This window comes from Oncorhynchus mykiss, chromosome 1 (assembly GCF_057628025.1).
Source record: "Oncorhynchus mykiss isolate SJ-2025 chromosome 1, ASM5762802v1, whole genome shotgun sequence".
Classification (NCBI taxonomy): Eukaryota; Metazoa; Chordata; class Actinopteri; order Salmoniformes; family Salmonidae; genus Oncorhynchus; species Oncorhynchus mykiss.
In genome coordinates, this window is record NC_143022.1 from 49649302 (window position 1) to 49671814 (window position 22513).

The following is a 22513-nucleotide window of genomic DNA, read 5'->3' on the forward strand; positions in this document are numbered from 1 at the left end:
TTGGTACTTCATAGTACCAAAACATTACCTCATCCAATGGCATATATCAATTGTCAACTTTAGATACTCCCATCTCAAATACAACCCACCCCTGGACAAGCTCACTGAGGGGAGTGACTTGTGCACAGACATTGTGGAGCCAAGAGATAATTGGTTCCCCCTTAATCATCCCTTCACATGGTTTAACAGATACATTCACATATGAAGACAAGCCTGACCTCTCCCCTCTCTGGGCCCAAGTGACTTTTCCCTAGAGAAGAAAGGAAAATGCAACTGCTGACAGTATAGTCCAAAAAGAGACATTCTAATGACAAGTATCTCACATAAGCATATTATGAAAGTAAATAAAACATCTTATTTATCTATGTCACCTAACTAATTCTGATTCAGCAAGGGTCTGCTACTTATGTAAATGTGATATTTCCGTTATTTTTTTATTTTTAACTAAGTAAAAAAAACTGTTTTTGCTTTGTCATTTTGCTTTGTGTGTAGATTGATGGGGAGGAAAAACAATTGAATCAATTTTAGAACAAGGCTGTAATGTAACAAAATGTGTAAAAAGTCAAGGAGTCTGAATACTTTCCCAATGCACTGTATGTGCTCATATGTAAGTAAGTGTGTGTGTGTGTGTCTGTCTTGCAGATTTTGACGCTGCTGGAGTTGACACAACACAGTTCTCACAGAAGAGATGGCAATGATGTAAGTCAAATGTCATCACATAGAAGAGTTGACACAGAATAGTGGAACTACAGCATTTCATTCGATAAACTATTGCCTCTGACCAGCCAAGCTGTTAAAATACCATTAACCAGAATCCTGTAGGTGTATTGTCCTAAATATTCCAAAGAAATCTCTTTACTTGCTCTGCTAGAAGCAGCCTGGGCCCAGTTTCCCAAAAGCATCTCAAGGCTAAGTTCATTGTTAAAACCTTCGTAGGAGCATCGTTAAATCCCCGAGCTGTTCCCCAAAACCGTCGTCGGAGTTTCACTTGAAAACGCTAGATGTTTACTCACTACCTCAGACCACTCGAAGAACAAGCTAAGTGGGTCGTTAGAAAATCTCTGCTAAACTTAGAATCAAGATGTTTCTGTCTCTCTGTAACCGCAGATAACTTCAGAACGAACTTAAAAGTTGCCAATGTCTTTGCAATTGCCACAAACAAGCGAATGATACAAAGATGCTTCAAATTCAAACAGAGATCACTGCATTAAAATAATATAGTATATGCTACATAGGCCTATGTATTTAAATCTGTGATTTAGTGCATTATTATGGGGTAAGAATTAGAATAAGCCGCCTCAACATTTGCAGCCATATAATATCTATTTAGGAGCTGATCCGTCATCAGAATTGTGGAATCATTTGAATGAGATTTGAATGGAGAAAGCTGATCTGAGAGCGGCGCTATCAGTATCGAGACATGCTCCATCTAAGCACTTAGCTAACATGGTCTACGTGGTGTTTTGGGAAAAGCATGTGACGTCTTCGGACGTTATAGTAACGATGCATCGTTAAAACACGGGTAAGTTTAAGTTCTATCGGGAAACCCGATCATGATCTGGGTGTGGTATGGCCAGCTGATTGATGGGGCTCTCTCTCTCCCCCTGCTGTCCCTGCCAGTCCCCTAACCGCTCTCCCGAGGCCTCTGACTGCAGCAGCCGCCGTTCCTCTGTCTCCAGCACCACCTCCCAGAGCTCTGAGGCCAGGCCCGACTGCGACAGGGTCCTCCACAAAGAGGTGAGCAGAGCACTCAGGACCCCTGTTTTAGGCAGAGTTGACCCTGAAAATGTTTGAGGAGTACCATCCTCTTAATTCAATTATCGAGCGTTAGGGCAAAATGTAGATTTCTGCCAAAAAAGACATATCCAAAAGTAATTATTTTCATGAGATGGCCATAAACAATAACTGGTAATGCTGCATAGTTTTAGAAAGGTCTGGGACTCACCCTTCTGGTAAGTGGTTATAAATTGCTGAGGTGTACTCACTTTTGATGACACAAGCTGAAGAACATAGTACAAATATGAGAAATCATAAGATTTTTTCCCCACCTATTCAACAAAAGTAGGGCAATGGGCTTAAAATGACTGAAGTGCTTTCTAAATATAGCAACAATCAAATTATAAACGACTTACTATAAGATTTCAGCTTTATAACTGTAAAATAAACATGATCATACTTAGTGACAGTACAATATTGGCACCATTTTTCATAGAACTTACAACTTTTTCTGCCAAACGTCCTCTGAGCGACTCAGACACCATTCAAATGTGTGCAGACTTGTTACAACTTCTGCTTTAAGCACAAAGAGATTTTGTGCATCTGTGACCTAGAGGAAGTGGTCTTGTTTCAATTCTGCGAAATTTATTTCTGTTTTTTCCATCTGTTACATCTGCTAGACTCTCCCGTTTTCATATGCGCTATTCCATGTGCATCTACGAGGGTCACAGGAACTGGAAATCGTTCCTTTGTCTGGATAGGCCAGAAAATGTCATGTCGCTCCCTATGCAAATATGTCTGTGAACCTCACAGCTGCGCTTGCAAATAGCGCATTTGAATCAAGACAACCAGAACTTTTAGGGAATGTAAAGCAATTGATGTTGCACCTTTCACAGAGCACACTGTGCACAGAAATATCAGTCGGAACTAGTCCAGAACCACTCAAAGTCCCCTAAATAGGGAACAGAAATGGGGAGGGAATGTAGGTGAAATTAGAAGCAGTTTTTTTCTATTTATTGAGGGATGCTAATATTTCGAGCTTTCACACAAAGTTTTTGTAGGACTGACTGTATCTGTAATTTGTAATCCATGTTGGCAGTTTCTAAAGGCCCTGCGTTTACTGTCTGGTGTTCTAATAGGCTGCCTCTCTCTGTTTGACTGACAGGTGGAGAAGTTGCTGCGTGCGGCCGCCGATGGAGACATAGAGATGGTGCGGTACCTGTTGGAGTGGTTGGACGAGGAGCCAGAGGAGGAGGAAGCAGGGCTGCCCTCCTGGACTAAGTTGTGCCACCCACTGTGCCAGTGTCCACACTGTGGGCCGTCACAGAAGGTCAGACAACCCTCTTATGTCTCCTCACCACTGTAGGCTCCATACCCTGACAAACACACTTACCAAACCTCTTTCTGATGTACAATGAGCAAACAAACAGCAGTCTTCAGACAGGGCCTTACTGGTAGTACTAAAGCTATGGTGAATGGAGATTTTGTTTAGTTTTTTTGTAATGTTCCTGCAGAGCTGTCCAGCTAACTTAGTGTGTGTGTGTGTGTGTGCGTGCCTCCAGAAGTTTGTGTGCCTGCAGGCCAGTGGTCTGGGTGTGAACAGCAGTAGTGTGGATGGCTTCACTCCCCTCCACGTGGCGGCGCTCCATGGTCACACGGCGCTGGTGTCCCTGCTCAGCCGCAACGGGGCCAACGTCAACGCACGCAACAACCAGAGTGCCACGCCACTGCACCTGGCCAGCCAGAACAGCCACATACAGGTGGGCAGACAGTACTATACTTTAGCTGCGTTTGATTGAGCTTCTCTGGCTCATCAGAAACCCCGGAATAGTCCCAGCACCCTTCCATCTAGGTCTCCAGGCAGACTCGCCCAGAAGTTTGAAGTGTTTGAAAGAACACGCAGATCTGCTGCAGATTGTCTGGGGCAAAGATGGGAAAAGATTCAATCTCTCATTGGTTTCATGTTCAGGTAGTGACATCACTGCTGGAGTGCAACGCCAAGCTGAATAAGAAGGATCGCTATGGCAACACCCCTCTGATTCACACCTGCCTCAGAGGTCACCTGGACACGGCAACCATCCTGCTGCAGGTGAACAGAACACTGATACTGCTGCCCCCTAGTGGGTCAAACAGGCCAACACCATCACACTGGAGAAATAAACAGCTAAGTGGGGTCTTTATAGCTAACTGCCAGGGACCAAAAAGTAGAAAAATGATAGCAGGGCAATCACCTGACAAAGACCGTGTTGGTCCAAACCTTGTAAACCATGCCACCTAAGCTTCATTAAAAAGGCTGCCTATTGTGAGCAGCAAAACGGTGTGCGATCAGACGTTTCTATATTGTCTTCCTCCAGAGCAACGCCTCAGTGAACCTGTCCAACATCCAGGGCAACACGGCCCTGCACGAGGCTGTGAAAGGGGGCCACCTGGCCCTGGTGGAGCTGTTACTGCAGGCTGGAGCCTTGGTCCACATGAGGAACAAGAGACAGAGGACAGCACTGGACTGTGCTGTGGAGACCAGGGGAAAAGTGAGAATCTAACAGCCACTGAAGGGTTAGATCAGGGTCAAGGTGACCTTGTTAAACAGAGTTGCACAAAGATGTACAGTATGTGCAACTTTATTTGTCTTAGATTTGCTAACTTTCTGTTCGTCAGCACCTCACCAACTGTTTTGTGTATGGGTCTACATGTCATTCTTTTCAGTAGCAGATCTGAACCAACAACCATAGAGCTGGGGGAAATAATGAGTTCTTTATGAAATGGGCTTTTTGTTTTTCCACTTTCAGAACACTGAAATCCTGAGGACTCTTCAGAAGGCATCTGGAGACTCCCACAATGCTGAACCAATCAAACTGCTCTCTGTGCCCAAGGGGGCTCTGGGTAAGAGAGTCGGTATAGACACCAGCCACTGTTTTTCCTTGACCACCTACCTGCTAGAGCGTGAAGGTACAGCGATATGTTGCAAGTAACACACAATGAAATGTCTTCTCACCAACTTTGTCACCTAATAATTATCTTCGTCAATTTTGGGGACCAATCTACTACTGCTGTATTTTGGATTATTGAGGTTTGTTTTCCAAAACCCAATAATTCAAACTATGTTCCACTGTCCATACTGTCATACCACTTAGAATGCATGCCCATGGTATACTGCTGTGGATATGGAACAGTCTTTCTTACTTCTTTCTCCCAATCCCAGCACACTCATTTGTCCAGCGGCTCAAGCATCAGCAGGTTAATGTCAGTGGGAGACGTCAGAAGCTGGCCCAGTCAATAAACCGGTCAGTACCATGGAAAAGATTGTGTGCCACCTTGTGGAAAATGTATGCTGTCCTTCATAGTGAAGTAAATCTCAATTTGACTACAGTTTGGAAAAAGATCAGTTGAGACCATGTGCGGTTTGTTTGTTTAGTTAGATGTTAAATGTTTCCTAGATATAAAATGTGTTCCTATGTACACAAAGCCGATCCAGAACAACTTTTGTCATAGTTTACTCATAAGTTTCAATAAATGTACATTTTAAGGAACTGCTATGCTTCGGTGCAATTCCTCTGAGCTTGTGGATGTTGTTTGATGTTTTTTTTCAGTGTTCAGCAAATGAAGAAAGTTCTTCCCAGGGACACCAGTGTGCCTTCCATCAACTCCCCCACTTCTGAGAGGTGGAAACTGAGGCGGGGGGAGACCCTGGAGAGCGGTGGGCCATTCAGCATCTGCTCTAGCCCAGAGGGAAGCCCCAAGCCTGGTGACCAAAGGGACAGAGAGAGGGCTCTGAGCCGCAGTCACACTTTGGACACAGTGCACCCCCAGTCTCCTCAGTGGGGCCGGGACCGGAGACACACAGGAGAGGCCGAGGCAAATGAGGAGACAAACATAGCTAAAGACCATTCAGACACTCCAGGTGAACCATTGCATACATACACACCTGACATACACACACCCAACCCGTCAAGTACACGCACACCTGACATCCCATCAAATACACAACAAACCCCCAGCAGCGACCTGTCACACACTCACGAGGTTCCATCACACACACCTTGCCAAGTCAATGGAGACCGAAACGGAGAGGAAAAGAATGTCCACACCTCACCAGACACCGAAGTAGAGTCTAAGAGGAACTGTCCTGAGACTGAGAGCCCACCCAAAGACATGGAGGACCTGGTAGAAGAACTGGTAGAAGAAATAGAGGTACTCTGAGGTGCAGAGGCCAAGGCAGACCCCAGTCAAGGGAGAACTTGCACAGTGTCCAGAGAAGAGTGGGGCCTATTTGTAGTTAGTTGACCTGACTGTTATTTTAAGCACTTTTTCTCCTTGCCTTCACGAAAAAGGGATGCAAAACATGTTAATTCAACTTGATGCGAATGTAATTCTGTTTTAGCTTATTTTAGTTTTGTTGCTCACCCTTATAAAAGAGACGGTCGATAGAACATTCTGACAGTGGATAGTGACATAGCATATCAGTATGTTTTTTATTGTTTTGTCTACTTGACAATCTGAATATCTATGATTATGTTACATCTGGATGTTTTTTTTTATTTGAACATATAAAATCAGGGCTCTATTTTTAAAAATGTACTTTCATTTGATTACAGTCCTGCGGTTTGGATTTTATTTTATTTACTGAGTTATTCCCATTTAGAAAACCATAAATTGACATAGGTTAGAAATGTCCATTTATGGTTTTCTATCTATAACACAATGTACCTCCCTGGTGTGTGGCATTTGAATGACTATGCATAGTGAGGCCACACTTGTATCCCAGTGAATGTCGAAACACTTAGAATAGTTATCTTGGTTGCTTTGTAGGTAGAGAGAGAACCATAACAGTGTATACGCACAAATCTTTATACGGTAGCTCAATCCACTGACTCCACAAATGGATAGTACTGTCGCTAAATACTGCTTTTGAGAATATAATAACACAATTGCCATATTTAATTTGTTTATCCATCACCTTTACTCTATTCCGATATTTATCCTGTAGAAAATAATCGAATGCAAAAACAAAAGTGTTTAATGTAGCATTCAACTGATAATTCAATTTCACCTCTATGGCAGTTGATCCTAATCCTGCAAAGCGAGGCCATATAGGACCCAACCAATTCTATGGGGAGTTTGCACTTTACAAGTACCATTTTTTGGGGGGGATGTTTTATCAGCAACACTCTGAAATATCAGTAGTTTTGAACTGACATTTATTGAACTCATCATTATCCAGCACATACAGTACATTGAACACAGATGACTAGCATCAGTGTACAGATGTATTTTGTATTTCAAAGTTACTGTTTTGGTTTATACAGTAGCAGTTGTCCACTCCAATCTCAATGTTGATTATTTTCCTACTAAAGTATTTTATTACATTTTTTTTAAATGTTAGATGCAGTGAACGTGCCTTATTTAATTTGTCAAATTAACCTGTAATAAACTCATGATCAAGAGGTCATTTGTTTTGACTATTGTGTTCTTTGCAAGAGTTGGCTTATTGTTGGTATTTTTTCAAATATTGTGCTTTATGATAGGCTAGGTATGTTGGTTAATGTTGTGATTTTTCTACTGTTAAAATATTGTTTTAAAGACGCACTCCAGCTATTTCTGAGCTTTTCTAGTTGAAAAACAATATTCCATGCATGAATACAGTGTAGGAACATACACTTAAGGGTTTTAGACAATATGGAGGCCATTCAAGGAGTTGGTCTGATGGTGCCCTCTGTCATTGGCCTCCCCCTTGCTTGAGGAGCAATACAGAACAAAAGAGGAAAGTGAAAACTCAGAGTCCTACTCGTTACTCCAAATACTTAATTACGGCACTTTTTTGTTTTGAGCCGGCTTTGAACGTGGCACTGTGAGGCAGCCCGGTTCCACTGTTCTAGAGCGGAAATGCTCGTTTAGGTTCTACCTCAGAAGAATGACACAGGCTACGTATTCACGAATTGGAGGTGGGAATGAACGGAGTGGTCATTTTAACGTGGAGTGGAGAAACCTCAAATGGGGCACTGGCAGCTATCTAACGTTATGTTGCAGTTTTAGATTTTTTTTTGTGTGGGCGCCCAGTGCCGCCCCTAAATCCGCCACTGGTCTGCGAGCAGGAGTTGTGACAGAGAGAGCTTTCAATTTTGTGCAGATATGGGATATACATTTGAAAATAAATTATAAATGTAGTTTATTTATTTGTTATCCTATCATGATGGAACGTCCCAAATCCTATACCCTAGACACCCACCTGAGCGACCCATACACTGAGTAGTCTTTATCTGTTTTATAGGCCTACGGCAATTAGCCTTTACCCAGCCAAGACAGAAGGATAAATGCGGTCAGAGACCCACTAAAAGCAGAATTGCCCCCTCAAGATTCTGAGCCTGCCTATCAGGGTTGGTCTTACAAGGCCAAAGCCCCTGGATGAGTGAGCATAATATACAAGGAATTTCTCAGAGCTGCTAATGAGAACCTTGATGACCTTGTACCTAGCCGGTGGGAATTCCAATGGGGAGCCCTCCACCCAGGTAGTGGCAGTGCTGGCAACACTAGGTGCAGTAACACATGGGGAGGGGTTCAAACTTGGACATTCAGAGAGGGGTAAAATTATTGTGCTCGTGGTGGCACAAAATAATCAAAGGTCTGACTGCACAGAGATGCTTGGGGAAATGATCACAAAGGGGGACCAGTGTGTGTCTGTTTCAGGGGAAGGGGGTGTATCGGAGCTCCATCAGCTAGGACTTGACATTGGTTAAACAAATCTCAATTTTGCATGCCTCTCAAACAGCTACAACTGTAGATGCATTTGCACATCAAGTCCTTTGAGTTGGGCTCAGGGATGGAACAACCGTTGAATATCTCCGCTTGTGGTAGTTTTTGGGGGAACGGTGGAGAGTGTGTGTACAGTTGAAGTCGGAAGTTTGCATACACCTTAGACAAATACCTTTAAACTCAGTTTTTCACAATTCCTGACATTTTATCCTAGTAAAAATTCCTTGTTTTAGGTCAGTTAGGATCACCACTTTATTTTAAGAATGTGAAATGTCAGAATAATAGTAGAGAGAATGATTTATTTTAGCTTTCATTTCTTACATCACATTCCCAGTGGGTCAGAAGTTTACATACACTCAATTAGTATTTGGTAGCATTTCCTTGAAATTGTTTAACTTGGGTCAAATGTTTTGGGTAGCCTTCCACAAGCTTCCCACAATAAGTTGGGTGTATTTTGGCCCATTCCTTCTGACAGAGCTGGTGTAACTGAGTCAGGTTTGTAGGCCACCTTGCTCGCACACGCTTTTTCAGGTCAGGGCTTTGTGATGGCCACTCCAATACCTTGACTTTGTCCTTAAGCCATTTTGCCACAACTTTGGAAGTATGCTTGGGGTCATTGTCCATTTGGAAGACCCATTTGCGACCAAGCTTTAACTTCCTGACTGATGTCTTGAGATGTTGCTTAAATTTTTCCACATAATTTTCCTACCTCATAATGCCATCTATTTTTTGAAGTGCACCAGTCCCACCTGCAGCAAAGAACCCCACAACATGATGCTGCCACCCCTGTGCTTCACGGTTGGGATGGTGTTCTTTGGCTTGCAAGCATTTCCCTTTTTCCTCCAAACATAACAATGGTCATTATGGCCAAACAGTTCTATTTTTGTTTCATCAAACCAGAGGACATTTCTCCAAAAAGTACGATCTTTGTCCCCATGTGCAGTTGCAAAATGTAGTCTGGCTTTTTTATGGCGGTTTTGGAGCAGTGGCTTCTTCCTTGCTGAGCGGCCTTTCAGGTTACGTCGATATAGGACTTGTTTTACTGTGGATGTAGATACTTTTGTACCTGTTTTCTCCATCCTCCTAATGACAAAGACATTTAGAAATGTTTGCACATTTAATAAAAAATAAACAGATACCTTATTTACATAAGTATTCAGACCATCTGCTATGAGACTTGAAATTGAGCTCAGGTGCATCCTGTGTCCTTTGATCATCCTTGATGTTTCTACAACTTGATTGTTTACCTGTGGTAAACACAATTTAATGGACATGATTTGGAAAGGCACACACCTGTCTATATAAGGTCCCACGGCTGACATTGCATGTCAGAGCAAAGAACCAAGCCATGAGGTCGAAGGAATTGTCCGTAGAGCTCAGAGACAGGATTGTGTTGAGGCACAGATCTGGGGAAGGTTACCAAAACATTTCTGCATCATTGAAGGTCCCCGAGAACACAGTGGCCTCCATCATTCTCAAATGGAAGAAGTTTGGAACCACCAAGACTTCCTAGAGCTGGCCGCCGGGCCAAATTGAGCAATCGGGGGACAAGGGAGGTGGACCAAGAACCCAATGGTCACTCTGACACAGCTCCAGTTCCTCTGTGGAAATGGGAGAACCTTCCAGAAGGACAACCATCTCTGCAGCCCTCCACCAATCAGGCCTTTATGGTAGTGGCCAGATGGAAGCCACTCCTTAGTAAAAGGCACATGACAGCCCACTTGGAGTCTGCCAAAAGGAACCTAAAGGACTCTGACCATGAGTAACAAGATTCTCTGGTCTGATGAAACCAAGATTGAACTCTTTGGCCTGAATGTCAAGCGTCACGTCTGGAGGAAACCTGGCACCATATCTAAGGTGAAGCATGGTGGTGGCAGCACTATGCTGTGGGGATGATTTTCAGTGGTAGGGACTAGGAGACTAGTCAGGATCGAGGGAAAGATGAACGGAGCAAAGTACAGAGAGGTCCTTGATGAAAACCTGCTCCAGAGTGCTCAAGACTTCAGACTGGGGTGAAGGTTCACCTTCCAACAGTACTCTACTCACACAGCCAAGACAATGCAGGAGTGGCTTTGGGACGCACTGCATTATTTCTCACTCATGCACCAATTCATATTGTTACTCCTATGACCAGAGAAAGTGAAATATTTCTCAATATTAAAAAAGACCAGTCACTAATAATTTCACATGGGGGATTGGAAATGATGCAGACAATTACATTGATGGAAGCTACAATCGATCTACAATATTAAAGCTGATCTACCCCCTAATATAATATTTACAAAATAATCAAATATATTCAGTCAAAAGTTTGGACAAAAGTTTTTTTTATTGTATTTTTTACTATTTTCTACATTGTAGAATAATAGTGAAGACATCAAAACTATGAAATAACACACATGGATTTGAGATGATTCAAAGTAGCCTCCCTTTGCCTTGATGACAGCTTTGCACACTCTTGGCATTCTCTCAACCAGCTTCATGAGGTAGTCACCTGGAATGAATTTCAATTAACAGGTGTGCCTTGTTAAAAGTGTAATTTGTGGAATTTCTTTCCTTCTTAATGCGTTTGAGCCAAACAGTTGTGTTGTGTCAAGGTGTGGGTGGTATACAGAAGATAGCTCTATTTGGTAAAAGACCAAGTCCATATTATGGCAAGAACAGCTCAAATAAGCAAAGAGAAATGACAGTCCATCATTACTTTAATACATGAAGGTCAGTCAATCCGGAAAATTTAAAGAACTGAAAGTTTTCAAGTGCAGTTGCAAAAACTATCAATCGCATGAACTGGTTCTCATGAGGACCGCAACAGGAAAGGAAGACCCAGAGTTACCTCTGCTGCAGAAGATAAGAGTTCAAGTAACAGACACATCTCAACATCAACTGTTCAGAGGAGACTCTGTGAATTAGGCCTTCATGGTCGAATTGCTGCAAAGAAACCACTACTAAAGGACACCAATAGAAAGAAGAGACTTGCTTGGGCCAAGAAACATGAGCAATGGACATTAGACCTGTGGAAATATGTCCTTTGGTCTGATGAGTCCAAATTGGAGATTTTTGGTTCCAACTGCCGGGTCTTTGTGAGACGCTGAGTAGGTGAACGGATGATCTCTGCATGTGTGTTTCCCACCGTGAAGCATGGAGGAGGAGGTGTGATGGTGCTTTGCTGGTGACACTGTGATTTATTTAGAATTCAAGGCACACTGAACCAGCATGGCAACCCCAGCTTTCTGCAGCAATACACCATGCCAACTGGTTTGCTCTTAGAGGGACTATCATTTGTTTTTCAACAGGACATTGACCCAACACACCTCCAGGTTGTGTAAGGTCTATTTGACCAAGAAGGAGAGTGCTGGAGGGATTCATCAGATGATTTGGCCTCCACAATCACCCAACCTCAACCCAATTGAGGGTTTGGAATGAGTTGGACAGCAGAGTGAAAAGCAGCCAACAAGTGCTCAGCATATGTGGTAACTGCTTCAAGACTGTTGGAAAAGCATTCCAGATGAGCTTGTTTGAGAGAATGCAGAGAGTGTACAAAGCTGTCATCAAGGCAAAGGGTGGCTACTTGGAAGAATCTCAAATATAGAAATATATTTTGATTTGTTTAACACTTTTGGTTACTACATGATTCCATATGTGTTATTTCATAATTTGTTTGTCTTCACTATTATTTTACAATGTAAAAATAAAGAAAACCCCTTGAATGAGAAGGTGTGTCCAAGCTTTTGACCGGTACTGTATATGTCTGTCACATTTAGGTATCTAGCTATAAGTTAACCCGGATCACTCAAATTTATATTTGTAAGCAATTATGGTAAATCCAACTGCCCTTAACTAGGTGTCTTCACTAGACAGAGAGAGACCCACAAAGATAGAGAGAGAGGAAGAAAGTGAGAAAGAAAGTGACAGAGGGAGAGAGGTGGGAAGAGGGTGAAAGTCAGAGAGAGATGGAGAGCAAGAGAAACCGAAAGAGACCGCAATGCAAATTTACTTAGACTTTAGTATTTGAACAACTCTTGTCTTCCAACTTGTTAGGCAATCACATTAACCTACGGGGGAAGGATGGCCAGCTACACAGGAGGGTGATTTTCACTAAGTAAGGGGAAGAAGGAGGCTGTACTAACAGAGACACATGCTGGACATTTCGGAGTGAAGCGCATGATTGCCAAAATCAACCTACGCTTCTTCTGGTGTGGGATTGTCAAGGATGTGGACAGCTGTGCAAGTGAAATAACCTATTGTATATCAATCACATGCTATTATAGCTGAAATGATTATGATTTTGATGAATGTCATATCAGAGCGCACACAGTTTCTCAATTTGTCACTTTGTTCTTATAGGTCAGTACCTGTCTCGCCTGCCAGAAGTTTGAGAGGGTGAAGACTGTAGTGCCTGAGTTGAAGCCCATTAAAGTTGTTTCATCAGGGCACATGACCGGTAAGTGTGTGTCAATTCAAATTTTGTAATGATAAGTTGTTTTTTAACGATTGCTTTATTTTTGAACACAGCAGAGTTCAATATTATCAAATGTTTGTCAGTTTCCTTACAAATATGAAGACTGCATACTGAATGACACAGAAACAGGTAAGAATAAAGTAATCTTCTCTCTAACACTTTAAATGTTAGGGGTGGACCACATCGGACCCTTCACGAAATCCAGGAATGGCAACAGCTGGTGTCTAACGGCAACCGATTACTTCACCAAGTGGGCGGAGGCAATACCCATTAAGGTCAGTGAAGGAAGAGAATGTGCTTAACTCTAAATTCACTTCTGTAACCCATTAAAAAAGGGTGCTTGGAACCAAAAAAAGCGGTTTTCATGTTGCATGATACCCATCAAGGACAAGAATGGTGAGGCCACCCCCAAGGCGATGACGGACATCTTCAACACCCACAGTGCTCCTGAGGTCATCTTGAGTGACCGAGGTCTTGAACTCTGGAACAAGGTAATACTATTATAGGCTGTATTATGTCACCAACTATATAAATAGCGAAGTTTATTTACTGATGTACGATTTTCCTTAGAACAACAAAGCCTTGTTTGAGGAATGGGGTGTGAAGCACCGGTTCTCCGATGCATATCATCCACAGACAGACCAACGGTTTGTTTTAGTTTTTTTTACAATTCGTTTTTAGTGTTTTTCCATGGTACATAATCAGACTGATCTTACATTGTCTGTAAATATCCCTTTCCTACCACCTCCTCCAGGTTTGGATGAACGGACCAACCAGACCCTCAGGACTGCCATGGGCAAGTCCCTTGATGGGTACCAGGAATGGTGGTGAGGACAACCTGAAGGTAATTCTCTTTGCACACAACAGCAGTGTCCAGGCCTCCACCAAGTACTCACCCTATTGCCTGTTGTACGGACGGGAGCTGCAGCTGTTGACTGCGGTAAACAATGCAATTGTATATACAATTTTATAAAATTATGGCATATTCTGTAATCATTCAAATTTGTGATTGACTTAATGTGTTATTGTTTGTCTATTGCTATTTTTGAATAACATACTTTCAGATCACAGAAACTCCACCTGATGTGGTGGAAGTTGTGAAAACAGATCAGAATGCCTTCGAGGACTACATTCAGGCACAGGCTGAGAAGGTTTTTGACCAGGTACATTTTTTTGTCTGCTGTTAATTTATTTTCTGGCCCTCCAAGAGATATGTAAGGTATGTATTTGTAATAATATGAAATAAATTAGCATTTATTTCTGTTATCATTCAAGGTGAGACTGAACATCGACAATGTTCAGGATGAGCAGGAGAGCTACCGGAGGAAAATCAAGAAGAGGACCATGTGCTTCGACATCCGGGCGAATGACTTGGTTTGGAAGAAGGATGAAACGAAGGTGAGACCTGGGAAACCTTGTTGCTCTTTCGCTCCTAGCTGGAGTCATCCTCCGTTAAGGTGAATATAAAGCATCTCAGATAATAATTATTTGAATTTGCACCCAAAATAACCTGAAGCTAGTCTAGTTTTCCTAACACTGACATTTCTCTTTATGTCTTCATAAGGGTTACCTCGGTGGAAGCCAACAATCTTCTCCAGTCGGAAGGTCGACAACTGAAAGCCCTGACGCCCTACACTTCGGTGAAGCCCGTGAGACAAAGTATGTTAAGCGTTGGTTGACATTTGAGAAAGCAAGACATTTTTAGCTGAGCTCATAACAATGTACCTCTTCAATTTACCTCCCCAAATGACTTTAGGACCATCAACTGTCCGAACCACCCAGGAGGTATCCCATCCACCAGAGCCAGTGAGTTCGGATCAGTCTGATTCTCTGTGCTCTGAGTCAGAAGGGGACCAGCTTGAGGTCGGCTATACTTTCAAAATCTGTTAAACTACATATCTCTCCTTCATAACATTGCACTAATCTGTCAAATGTTCTCACAAGAGGCTTGTGTCCGACTGGAGGAACAGGGACAGGTAGGTTCAGTCACTGGACTAGAAGACACTAGTGAGGTTCTCATCACTAGTGTCCAACAGGGGCAGGTAAGGCCAACTGCTCTCTCAGGCCGGATGGAGGACCTCCGGGGGGGGGGGGGGGGGGGGGGGGGGGGGGTCATTATTCCGTCACACTCCTGGTTAGACAATTTTACAATCATGACCATGCTCAAGCTCTTTTGCAGTGGTCATGACACCACCCCAGAGTTTCTCTCACAACTCACCTCTTATCTTTTGCAGGGACCTCTGTGACTGTGGAGTGGCCCGGCAGTCCAGCAAGCAGAAAGGGGGCACAGATTGTTTGCTATTGCAAACAGTCTTACTCTCTGCAGAGATGAGGAACTCTACATGGCACGATACCATCATAAATCCATGAGTAAACACATGTTCTCATGTTTTCAGGCTGAACGCCTGGCACCATTTCCCAGTCCCGATTCCAGTCCCCGGTGCTTCTGTCAGAAATACGTGAGAGAAGGTAAGGAGGCGGCCCTGTGCAGGAGATGCTGCAAGCATTTTCACGTGTCTTGTTTGTCTCATGTCGTCAATGTGCGTGAATTTGTCTGTCCATCGTCTGTCATCTGTTTTGTCTGATGTTTTCCCCACCCTTGTTTTCACTGCTTGGCCGGCTCCCCGACTCGAGACGGTAGGTATTTTACTACATTGCATGTTGTTGTAAATTGTATGTTATTGTAAATAACCTTAATAACCTGTTGTAATATTGTAATTAATTTGTATAAAGATGTGTTTTCTTGCAGACATTGGCTGTGAAGGTGGTTGGTAAGTATACAGCACATGTATCTGTCTTGTATTGCAAGTAACGTTTACAAGCATGTAAATATTTGTATATTTTTCCATTTGTTTGCTGGTAAGTATTTGAAACTGGACCCTCAGGACTGCCATGGGCAAGTCCCCAGTCGGACACAACAGCAGTGTCCAGGCCTCCACCAAGTACTCACCCTATCGCCTCACGCCTGTTGTACGGACAAATGTATACATTTGCATTCTAAATGTATTCATTGCAAGTAAAATGTTAAATTGACTGTTCAGTTGCCCAGTTCCTTACTGGTCCTTTGAGATTCTCCAAAGTAGCCACCTTTTGCCTTGATGACAGCTTTGAACACTCTTGGCACTAGCAGATAATGACAACATGACAATAACAGTAGCTTTAAATTATGTAATGAGATGGAGGAGGGGATGGGATGAGTGGACAGATTGTCGGGCAATCAGATGTCACTAGATGCAGAAGTGAATCTGGAGGGAAAGAGAAAGGATGAGGAGAGCGGAAAGAGGCTGAATCAACAGACAGGTGCTGCGACTAGTTATTCTTGTCACTTGTCCTCGACAGGCAGCCAGTCACAGTTTAATTAAGGCCTTTAACCCCCTTCTCTATCTTTTTAGTGTTTGACCTGATGGGGCTTGGATAGGTATAGCAATATGGTGATGACTCAACCCTGCTGTGTAATGGACTACAGGACACTTCTGCCATATTACGTACACAAATCTAGAACCCCCAGATATGCAAACACCAACTAGAAACCAATGTCCAATTCCATACCAACCCTGACCAAAAATGTTATTTGGAATTGGGCACAAAATATGAATGGCTAGGGAAAAAATAGGGGATAAAATAGGGGATAAAATATATTTATTTGTGTTTAACACTTTTTTGGTTACTACTAGATTCCATGTGTTTATTTCATAGTTTTGATGTCTTCACTATTATTCTACAATGTAGAAAATAGCAAAAAGAAATAAAAACCCTTGAATGAGTAGGTGTGTCCAAACTTTTGACTTGTACTGTATATATACTGTATATATATTTTTTATATACAGGCTAGCTAAAAAATAAGGGAAAATTGACAAATGATTACATTTTAGGGTAAAAAAAGTTTAGGCGGAAAGACATATGTTTGCACCCCCTATTTTAATTTGTGCCATGGCTCAGGTGGAAGAAAGGCTGTTTGACTCAGCCAGAGATACAGTGCACTCAGAAAGTATTCAGACCCCTTGACTTTTTCCACATTTTGTTACATTACAGCCTTATTCTAAAATGGATTCAGTTGTTTTTTCATCAATCTACACACAATACCCCATAATGACAAAGCAAAAACTGTTTTTTTTATAATTGTTTTGCCCATTTATAAAAATAAAATAAAAAACCTGATATCACATTTAAGTATTCAGACCCTTTACTTTGCTGAAGCACCTTTGGCAGCGATTACAGCCTAGAGTCGTCTTGGGTATGACACTACAAGCTTGGCACACCTGTATTTGGAGAGTTTCTCCCATTCTTCTCTGCAGATCCTCTCAAGCTCTGTCAGGTTGGATGGGGAGTGTCACTGCACAGCTATTTTCAGGTCTCTCCAGAAGATGTTCAATCAGGTTCAAGTCCAGGCTCTGGCTGGACCACTCAAGGACATTCAGACACTTGTCCTGAAGCCACTCCTGCGTTGTCTTGGCTGTGTGCTTAGGGTCGTTGTCCTGTTGGAAGGTGAACCTTCACCCTAGTCTGAGGTCCTGAGCGCTCTGGAGCAGGTTTTCATCAATGATCTCTCTGTACTTTGCTCTGTTCATCTTTCCCTCAATCCTGACTAGTGTCCCTGCCGCTGAAAAACATCCCAACAAAATAATGCTGCCACCACCATGCTTTACCATAGGGATGGTGCCAGGTTTCCTCCAGACATGAAGCTTGGCATTCAGGCCAAAGAGTAAAATATTGGTCAGACCAGAGAATCTGGTTTCTCATGGTCTGAAAGTCCTTTAGGTGCCTTTTGGCAAACTCCAAGTAGGCTGTCATGTGCCTTTTACTGAGGAATGGCTTCCATCAAGCCTCTCTACCATATAGTCCTAATTTGTGGAGTGCTGCAGAGTTGGTTGTCCCGCTGGAAGATTCTCCCATCTCCACAGAGGAACTCTGGAGCTGTGTCAGAGTGACCATCAGGTTATTGGTCATCTCACTGACCAAGGACCTTCTCCACCAAATGCTCAGTTTGGCCAGGCGGCCAGCTCTAGGAAGTCTTGGTGATTCCAAACTTCTTCCATTTAAGAATGATGGAGGCAATCGTGTTCTTGGGGACCTTCAATGCTGCAGAAATGTTTGTACCATTCCCCAGATCAGTGCCTCGACACAATCCTGTCTCTGAGCTCTACAGACAATTCCTTTGACCTCATGGCTTGGTTTTTATTCTGACATGCACTGTCAGCTGTGGGACCTTATATAGACAGGTGTGTGCCTTTCCAAATCGTGTCCAATCAATTGAAGTTACCACAGGTGGACTCCAATCAAGTTGTAGATTAAAGATGATCATTGGAAAAAGGATGCATCTGAACTCAATTTCAAGTTTCATATCAAACGGTATGAATGCTTATGTAAATAAGGTATTTCAGTTTCTAAAAACCTGCTTTTGCTTTGTCATTATGGCGTATTGTGTGTAGATTGAGGAAAATGTTTCATTTAATCAATTTTAGAATAAGGCTGCAAAGTAACAAAATGTGGAAAAAGTCTAGGGGCCTGAATACTTTCCGACGGAACCGTAGGTATTCGATGATGAGATGGTCATATATATGATATATACTCAATACTTTTTTTGGGGGGAAGCTATGGAAATGTAGTTATTAATGTCTACATACGTTTTTGCCATGTATTCTATGACAAACACCTTAATGCATACTTTGTCATTGTATTATGTGAGCTAAACATACAAATAAAAAAGTATATACATTTTTTTATTACTAATGCTACTATCCCTGCTACAACAACAACAAAAAACTTGAATACATGTAATGTTGTCCTTGAAATACTGTAGAATTCCATTCATTCCTGTGGAGGACTGCTCCTGGGAAGTGCCAATATGGCAGATAGGAGGATTCAATGGCCAGTACAAAGCATCAGCAAACCAGGGTTTATATACAGACATCATTGGTCATATTTCATGTCTAACAATGGGATTCGCTGTCCTCAGAGAGGAAGAGGCAGGAGGGATGAAGCAAGATCACGTGGGACCATTCTAGCCAATGAGAAGGCAGATATCCTGTGCACAAAAGGCACAACTCGTATATAAAATAACTTTCCTCAAAGTTGTCGGTATGCCTCGTGTGTACTTATATTGGTACTTTTGTAACAACCGAAACATCACAAAACTTATATTCGATCAAATAATAAATAAGCCATTCAATTGTTTGTTGACCAAATTCGACACTCTCATTGACCTCCATACAAAAATTCCTCACTTGGTGGGTGAACATTTTTTAGGCCGAGTTACCCGTCTTGCTTCGCCTTCTACTCTCTTGCTCAGCTCAGTCACGAAGAGGAAGAACTTTGCAGCAGGTGGGTGGTAAACATTCAAATAAGACCCAGCCCTGAAATGAAACGTAGTCAAAGTATTTCCACGTCATCTATAAAAGGGAAACAGCATTGACACAGATTTCCATGAATGTCCCACTTCGGATTTCCCATTTATAGCCCAAATAGATCATACTTTGACTAAAACTATGACTGACTTAAATCAATTTCCAACATCATGGATAAGCTCAGGACATCGTCTTTCAGTTGAACAAAAGTGAATTTCCGCTGTTGTGGTACTTTTAAGTACGCTCCTCCTACTCATTTTAATTTAATGGTATCCACCACTAGATGGCGGTGTTTACCCTACAATTCGTGTTGCCTTCCGCCACAGGCGATCCAATAGCGGGGCCCTAGGTGCTACCAGAAAAGTTAGTAGTAAGCAGAGACAACAGCTGAGCCTCAGTCTAAGAATGTTGCTTTCTGCTATGACACCATGGAGTCCATATTGTTCATGTATGACACTGTCAACTTGGCCTCGAGTGTGGAGTGCCAATGTGTTCAAGGCATCCCAGGCACACCCTGGGCGGTCTCTTTGCATGGTCCTGACTGAAACAGGTGAAGCGTACTCCATGGCCGTCTGCTTAGGGGGATGTAGGGGAGGCAGGAGGTTCAGTACTTCAGGACAGGTGCCATTATGAACTTCAGCCTCCCTGCTCGCAGCAGGGGACAGTTATGAGTGCAAGGTGTCTTCCACAGACTCATGGTCAGTCCTTGTATTCTCTGTCTATGAGTGTGGTTTAAGTGTGGTTACAATTTACCAGACCCATCTTTTAGCTTTGTACCAAACCGAGTGACAGGAAGGGCTTGATCAACACAAACTCAGGGCTGTGGCAAAGATATTATCGTTTGACTAGTTTATTGCTTTGCCTTTTCGCCTCTGCTTTAAGGTAAATCCCAAACAAGGGATGGTGGAAAAACAGAGTTACAGTGAAAACGGATGAACCTGACAGAATGCCACCAGCCAAACCCACGGAAGGCATGTCCTGCTGTGTGATATTCAACAGTGAGGGTCACTGGAGGTATGACTCTAAGCAAACAGCACCACCTGGACACGACACACACTATCACAGGCTCAGTATGGCAACACTGGAGGAAAGTCTATATAATATTGTGAAAGCGTATCTAGGATGTTCTACCTGGTCTCATGCTACATCAGGCAAACTTTTTGATGAAAAACGTCAAGCGTTGACGTTTGTTTGACTTTTTTTTTTTGGAGAACATAAACAAATGAGAAACATTTTGGGGCAGCCATATTGCATGCTACAGAATGCTTCTCGTCTGCAGTTACTTCGCCTAGCCCACATTCAGTAGGGAATGTAGGCAGTGGTTTCTGATTGGGTGTCTCTCTGGCTGCTGTGTAGTGTTACTCACACAAGAGGGCACTCCAGGCAAAGTTATGGTTACATGAATCTATTCTACACGTCTGCCTCAGTCTGTTGTGTCTACCCTCCTAGAAAGCAAGTGGGCTTGCAGGCTTTTGTTCCAACCTTACTCTTAACACACCTGATTCAGCTAATCGAGGTCCTGAGGTAAAAGGGATGGAGTTTGTTTTGCAGGAGGCTAGCCCCCTGCTCTGAACACCACATGAAGCTATATGTTAAATGAGGATGACACATGAGGTCATTCATTATATATATGTAAAGCACTTGAAAACTTTGGGAGAAGTGCTATTGAAATGCAAGACTTACAAATGGCTTGTTTATATTATTTTCATATGAAAAGTACTGCATGTGATGTGGGGGAGAGAGAGCTTGTTTTGAGGCAGAACATTACCTCAGACCTCAGAGGCCAGAGACTGGGCCGTTCACCCTGGTGTTCTACCGCTGAAAGATCAACACTGAGAACAGATGTTTCTATAGAGGTCCTGGAGAGAAGTGGAGAGGGAGAGGAGCGGGAGAAGGTGAGGAGAGGGAGAGAAGAGGAGGCATAAGGGAGAGAAGATGGTGAAGGTGTACTGCATGGCAGGGGGCTAGGTGATATCAGATCCTAACATCTGTCAGTCTTAGGGGTTATCCCATGCAGAGTGGACCTCACACTGGTTGAGAGACATGTCCCAACGGTGTCGGATGTCGGGTGGTGTTTAGCTTCGATGCACAACACAGTTGGGAAAGCGAGACATATGGGCCCTAAAGTCAATCAAACAATTGCTTAACTGCAAATGTTAACATTTTAGTTTATCTATTGAATGCAACTTTGGCCAATTTATACAGAGGACCGCTCTTAAATACATTCTGAGGGTATATCTTTGGTATGATCGAGTTACTACATTGATAGACTCTTTAGATTTTATGAAGCAGATCATTTTCTTTTAGGAAGTGGTCATGGGCCAATCATTTGAATGCGTTATATGGACCAATTTAGCAATATTAACATATCGTAGCCACTAGCCAGGCATAATAATGCTCATCCATCAATTACGGCTTGATTATCTGAGGATTTATAAGTCTTTGTTTTGCTGTTACTTATCATATTTGAACTCCTTTTTTAGACATTGTGGCAGACTGGACTTGGCCCATGGGCTGCCATTTGTGTATCTGGCACTTAGAAGTAATTCTATAAAACTAAATGGGTATATATTCTGCACTATTCAAAAACGAAATTGTCATATTTTGCCATTGTGATAAAATGATCCATATACTATCAATTTGAGTTTAAAGTTTAAAAGGATATCATGTATTCTTCTTATGGCCTTTGTGTAGCCTGAGTTTTTTTTTACTGAAACCAAGACCAGAGATGTGTATACAAATACAAAAATTAAGTAGCTTACTGAAAATGTAAATTGTCAATTAAAAAAAAAAAATTATATTAAAGGTTTGCATAAGATCACGGTGTGTCTTTGAGTTGACTGTAGGCCTAGAACATCTCGATAAATCTTTAAACATCCATAGACAAACGTTTGTATTTATTCACACTTTCTCTGTTAGTTATCAGCTTCAAAAAATACTTGTTTGTCAAGTGGCTTTTGAGCAAAATGTAGCCTATGCAGAAAGCAACGAAAAATCCCTAACATAGAAAACATACTTTAGAGATTACATAGCCCTTTGAGTCATTGTGAATTTAGTAGGCCTACACACAGGCGCGTTTTTCCTCACCTTTCTCTGCATGTTTTGTTACTGTTTGGCTCTTGCAATTCCACGATTAAGAGAAATCCCCTCCTTCAGGAGAACATAAATTCGAATTTACACACTTAATTCCTCGAAGATGGCCTTGGAAAATGTAAGCTTCTTATGTGTTGATATTTTAAAAACCCAG

General features: G+C 42.4%; 1 protein-coding gene across 6 annotated transcripts in view; it reads left to right on the forward strand.

The window, feature by feature from the left end:
• The window catches only part of LOC110524160 (ankyrin repeat domain-containing protein 27), a 36161-nt gene extending 28999 nt beyond the window's left edge, over window positions 1–7162 (forward strand). For 3 of the 6 annotated variants that reach the window (XM_021603550.3, XM_090233182.1, XM_090233174.1), the window contains 9 exons: window positions 643–699; window positions 1621–1737; window positions 2882–3046; window positions 3279–3476; window positions 3686–3805; window positions 4071–4244; window positions 4503–4662; window positions 4916–4997; window positions 5304–7162. In XM_021603550.3, the coding sequence (XP_021459225.3) occupies window positions 643–699; window positions 1621–1737; window positions 2882–3046; window positions 3279–3476; window positions 3686–3805; window positions 4071–4244; window positions 4503–4662; window positions 4916–4997; window positions 5304–5913 (1683 nt within the window). In that variant the 3' untranslated portion in view covers window positions 5914–7162. The remainder of the gene's footprint in view (window positions 1–642; window positions 700–1620; window positions 1738–2881; window positions 3047–3278; window positions 3477–3685; window positions 3806–4070; window positions 4245–4502; window positions 4663–4915; window positions 4998–5303) is intronic. The other 3 variants (XM_021603558.3, XM_090233177.1, XM_090233185.1) reach the window with 1 other exon arrangement.
• Window positions 7163–22513: the final 15351 nt, after the last annotated feature.